We start from the raw sequence: 5,629 nt of genomic DNA, 5'->3' as shown, positions 1-5,629 counted from the left end.
TGCTACACGAACGAAAGAGTATCATATACATTTTTGTTGCTGAGGAAAATACAATTTCATCGCAAGCTTTTATACGAATATTTTAGAAAACACCGAGATTGTTTGTGGAGACGAGAAAAAATATTATTGAAAAGTACACGTCTGAGAGCGCACGTGATTTAAATTTTATTTGAGGTTTTATTTCATATTCTTTCATACCATAGGATATAGGATGAAACAAACACATTACAGAGAATGTTTATTACTAAAACTAAATATTTAACTAAACTGCAGCGTTTGACTAGATTGAATTTTTCAAACATATTTATCTTAATCTTAGTTTTCTTACACCTTAGTTTTGATTTTTATAATTATATTTGGGCAACTTTTTTCATGTTCAATACCTATATCTTGACATATATGATAAAATAATATTTTTTTAATACCATTTATCATTGGAATTGGTTTACAATTCCATTACTTGAAGGATGATATATTTTGGAAATCATAGATCACCTAGCAAGAAAATTGATTGTGTAAGATGTATAAATACGAGTTTATTTTTTTTAATAAGGAGAAAAATAAAATATTTAAATTAGATTTTACCCTGGTTTGTTGCATTTGTTTGGGTATGTATATTTGTAAAAAAAACTCTGGGGTTATTGGATATATGCATTGAAATATTTCATAACATCTTGTAATTTTTTCTTCATATGAAGAAAGTTCGTGGAGAGATATCGCATGGTTTAGTCTAGTCACATTATATGAGAAGAAAAGTTTACGCCAAAGTTTTATTGAAAAATCTCTTCACAAGATAAAAATAATACCTTTAACATATATTATGACAATAGAAGGCTAATAAATAATATTTACGAGACACAAGTACGGTAAATCTGTGATAGCCCCACAATGGCACTCCTGATATTTTCAGGAATTTCAGTAGCTCTTGCTATTCCTAGCGTAGAACACACATACCTTTCTTGAAACTTTGTCATTTGAAACTTCAAAACTATCTTACCATTTTGTTGTTTCCTAAATAAGATAATAATAACTCACGCGAGATTGTCAGCTATAATGCAGAGAAAGTTTTATTATTTCGTTAGTGCTCTATCGAATTTTGTTTCTTCGTTTAGTAATGCGCGTAAATGACCCCTTGTTAGTTTCCTTATAAGCCACTATTATTTTTATTTGTTATGAATATTCCAAGCTTGGCATGCATATTGATATTTCCCATGTTACATTAGAGCTCATAAATATAATATTTGTTTTGAGTATATTATAAATTGAGTAAGAGAAATCTTGACATTTTTTTTGACAATTTGGGTTTGTTAATTGATTGATATGATATTGATGTTTAGAGTTTATTAGTTAATAATCCTATTATAGATAATATTCGAATACTTGTTTATACTATGTATGGTAATACCAATGCCTTATTTATTTTTTGACAATGTTTATATTACCGCCTTTTAGTAAAGTAGTACATCATTGGCACTCTTGGAAATAGTTATTTGTTTCGTAATACGCTATTATAAGAGATATACCAAGTTTACTTTTTTATGCATGGTTATGCATATAGCTGCATCAGGGTTTATACAGAAACCGACATTTTAGACAACCGTCAACCGAAAACGGTTTGCAAAAAAGCTGAACCTAATAAGTCACTTGGATTCAATTCTGCGTCATATTCAAAGCAATTATACTACTCAAGAGTTACCATATTATCAACTGATCCATTTGTATCATTTATTTTTAAATGATCGTAAGGCTAAGATCAATCTTAGTTTGAATTCTATGTAAGTTCATTTATTTGTAGATCCAAGTCCTCGCTTGGCATTACTACATTAATAAATCTTCGCCTTATTAAAGAAATTGTAATAATAAAATTAATTACACAGAGAAGAGGTAACGGTTTTCGTTGCCATCAGTAAGACCGGCATAGTATAACGTAAAATCAGCCCAACAGCTTATAGAACTCTGAAGTTTTGTTGGCTTTATAAAAAAAGTCTATTGGTCCTAGCTTGGTACGACAGTACATTTTATATATTTTATTATATGCACTCTTGATATAGTTATGCATATAGCAGCATCGGGGTTAATTCAATAACCAACATTCTAGAAAAAGCTGAACCCAATTTATCAGTCGGATTCAATCTAGCGTCATCAATCCAAAGTAATGACATCATCCAGGAGTTACCATATTATGAACTGTTCCATTTGTATTCAGTTTGTATTTTCATACTGGTGTAAAATCTTTTTTTTTGTTTTTATTTCAATTACAATCTGTCACACTGAAGACATTGAGTAATTGTTTTGACTTTTCTTATTATATGAATGGATGGCAACCCAGTAGTTGACCAGTCCAGGTTTGACTAATTATCTATACTCGAAGTATTTGCTGACTTTTTATTATAGATGCAACTATACCTACGAGAGGCGATTTTCACTTGAGGCTATATTTGAGATCTATAACCTCAAGTGGAAGTTTGACATCAAAGTTTGACGCCACCGCTGGCCCTGGTGTAAAATCTAAGGTCAATCTTGGTCTGATATCTGCATCAGTTCTTTTATTTACACACAACAACTTTTAGGACGCTGGTTTTATAGGGACTCGGGTTACACCACGTTCGTTAAAATAATTCAAGTATTTGGATATAAATACGTTTATGAATATACGTAAATGTACTGTCATTTACCATCATTCGCAAATATGATATCTTCCACTTAGGTTGATAGCCTCTGTTCTGATTCGCCCGAGGCTGTGCTGGAACAAGTTAACATGATTTGCAAAATGTGACTTGGCAATCTTCTAGCCGGTCGTATCGGGCGTGATTTCTGCTTGCTTCACTATTTTCTATTTTCCTCGCGGCTCAGCGCTTGAACTCTATCTATCAAAGCGAATGCAACCCTGTGGGGAATGTCTAGAAATGCAATTTGTCTACCGCAATGTCCTTCTGACATAGCGCCGCCGCCGTCGCCGCCTTTCACGAGAGCGCATAATGAAAAATTAGATGAGGTTTTAGGGCATACAAGAGTAAGAACTTGTAATAATGGAAATTATTTTGGTGCTGAAATGAAATTGTAGAATGAAGTTTAATATCAAATTGAAAAATTGGGATCTTGAGCAAGCGGTAATCTATAGTAAATAAAAGTTATAATAATTAGAAATGAATTGGTCATAAAAAAACTTTGCTGTTAGGAATGGCGAAATGATAGATTATAAAATTTATAGCCATAGCTAACAATAATGACATCATCTGAAAATTTTACCTAGTTTTACGAGGTTGACATTGATTGCTTGCTTCGTGGAAGATTCTAATAAAATGACATGACAATGAAAATGAAAAGTTTTTTAAGAGATTTTCATTTATTATTGACGTTTCGGAACTAAGTACGCTCCAGCTTCAGAACATCTGCCTTGAAACATGATTTTAATTAGATTAAACCAAAACATATACTTAAGGGGCACAACTAGTGTGAAATTTCGAAAAAAACGATTTTTTTTACTTTTTTGGATTACAGCCATTTAAAGAGTATATATATAGTATATAGTACAACGATCATTTTATCTTTAAATCGCTTTTTCTCGAAACAACATTTATCGAATTTGCTGCAGTGATTACTCAAAAACAAATATCGATCACTATCAAATTTTTTTTACATGTTCTATATATAGTTCTCCGTAAAATGAACTAATCGATTTTTTGATCGAATCAAATTTTGGCAATTTTGCGTAAAATTCGACTTTTTTGAAAAAACCGCCATTTTGTCAATTTTTTATTTATTTTTTTTATCGTAATTCATTTCAGACAATATTATCTAGTTTTACGAGTTTTTTTTTTCTTTCATCCACTTAGAAGGCCGGAATCACTGCAGCAGTTAAAGGGCCTTTTTTGTCGCGCCGTTGGGGATCGACGATAACTTAAAAAATATTTAATTTATTTAATTTCAAAATTTTACTATGTATTCTTGAAACATCATAATATATTCCTAAAATTTTGAAATGATTGATAAAGTTTTTTTAATTTAAATTCCCAAAAATCACCTTTTTTAGGCGGTTACACTAGTTGTGCCCCTTAAAGAAAAAGAAAAATTAGAAAAATTAGGAAACAGAGAAAATTATAATAAAAATAAAAATAATAGGGAATAATAAAAATAATAATAATAAAAAAAATAATAATAATAATAATAATAAATAATAAAAGTAATAATAGTAAAAAATAATAGAAATAAAAATGATTTTAATCATTGGATTTTATAAAGAACTATTAAAATGATTGCTAAAAGATTTTTTTAAAAGTGGGAATTAAGAAAAAAGAAAACTATTTACCTGAATGATTGATTTGAAGTGACTAACATTTCATATTTCACTATAACGATAACAGATTTTAATGAAATCAGTAGTGATTTTTAATTTGATTTTATAATATATATATCATTTAAATAAACTTTTCTTTTCTTTAAAACAGATATTATTTTATTCTTAAAACGGCATCGGATTGAAATGATATTATAATAATTAATGGTGATAAATATGTTTTCGTAACATATTTGAGAATTGAGATTGAGATAAATTTAGACAATGAGTGTTCCTGTTTATGAGTATTCTGCAAACAAGGACCAACTTCCGTATTATTAGTGAATGCTAATTGTTGTCTGCCCTTTCAATTGTGATACTAAACCAAATCGCGAAATGCGTAAGGTGATTCAAATATATATTTTTTTGGATAAGGTCAAACTTTTAAGGAAACATCTGGTGAAGAATTTCTACTATTTTTTTTCGAAATTTATGTTTCAAGAACAATTTATTATTATACGAGTAATTTTTATCACAATTCAAATAATATTTTAAACGGTACAGTTCGGTAGCTTATCCAATAATATCGACTCGAATCATAAGGTATTGTATGTCTATGGCTGATTGCATATAAATCAATATGTAATTCAATCTCTGTTTATTACAATGCATTATATCGATAGTAAAGATATTTATTACCAACTTTATATCTCAATCATAAATATATTCCAGTGAGACTCTTATATACCAATGGTAATTATTAAATATTCATTATTCCGACTTCTCATTTTACACTAGAGCAATTTATGTATTACTATATTCTTGCTTTGCTTACATAGTATTTTTAATTTCATAGTCAATTATTTTTGTTTACGTCCAGAGACTTGAAGCTCTTTTGCGTTTTAAAATCTTTTCGTGACCACATTCTAACGAGGCTTAAAGGTGATAGATGCCAAGGTATACTTCAGGTACTCATTAAATGAGTCGGTACCAACTGGCATGCAACTAAATGAACTCTAGGCGACCCTGCCGTATAACATTTGCGATGTCATTAAAAATTTTAAACGAGCAGGCTATATATCCATGAACGCGAAAAATTAAATTTTACTAAATATTGCAGTTTGGTTCTCTATATATTTATTAACCCTAACCCTTCACGCTATTATGTGTTTTCATACGTTTGCAGTATGTTTTTCAATTCTTCTGTAAATCAAGTTAATATAATTTGAAAAGCTTGCTTAGTTCTTTTAAATCTAAGCCATTCTGAGGAATATTAAACAATTATGATCGACACCTTCAATATTTCCATTTTCAAACTAAGTTTCAGAAAATAAAACAAACGAGAATTGTAAG

General features: G+C 29.6%; 1 protein-coding gene across 1 annotated transcript in view; it reads left to right on the top strand.

Moving 5' to 3' along the window:
* Positions 1-2,896: 2,896 nt before the first annotated feature.
* The window catches only part of LOC113373668 (testisin-like), a 5,353-nt gene continuing 2,620 nt past the window's right edge, over positions 2,897-5,629 (top strand). The window contains exon 1 of the mRNA XM_026613949.1: positions 2,897-3,060. Within this exon, the coding sequence (XP_026469734.1) occupies positions 2,897-3,060 (164 nt within the window). The remainder of the gene's footprint in view (positions 3,061-5,629) is intronic.

This window comes from Ctenocephalides felis, unplaced genomic scaffold (genome assembly GCF_003426905.1).
Source record: "Ctenocephalides felis isolate EL2017-DRISC unplaced genomic scaffold, ASM342690v1 CF-g0.4_SCAFFOLD_01604, whole genome shotgun sequence".
Classification (NCBI taxonomy): Eukaryota; Metazoa; Arthropoda; class Insecta; order Siphonaptera; family Pulicidae; genus Ctenocephalides; species Ctenocephalides felis.
Note: the sequence above shows the minus strand (reverse complement) of the source record. Positions and strands in the feature narration are given on the sequence as shown.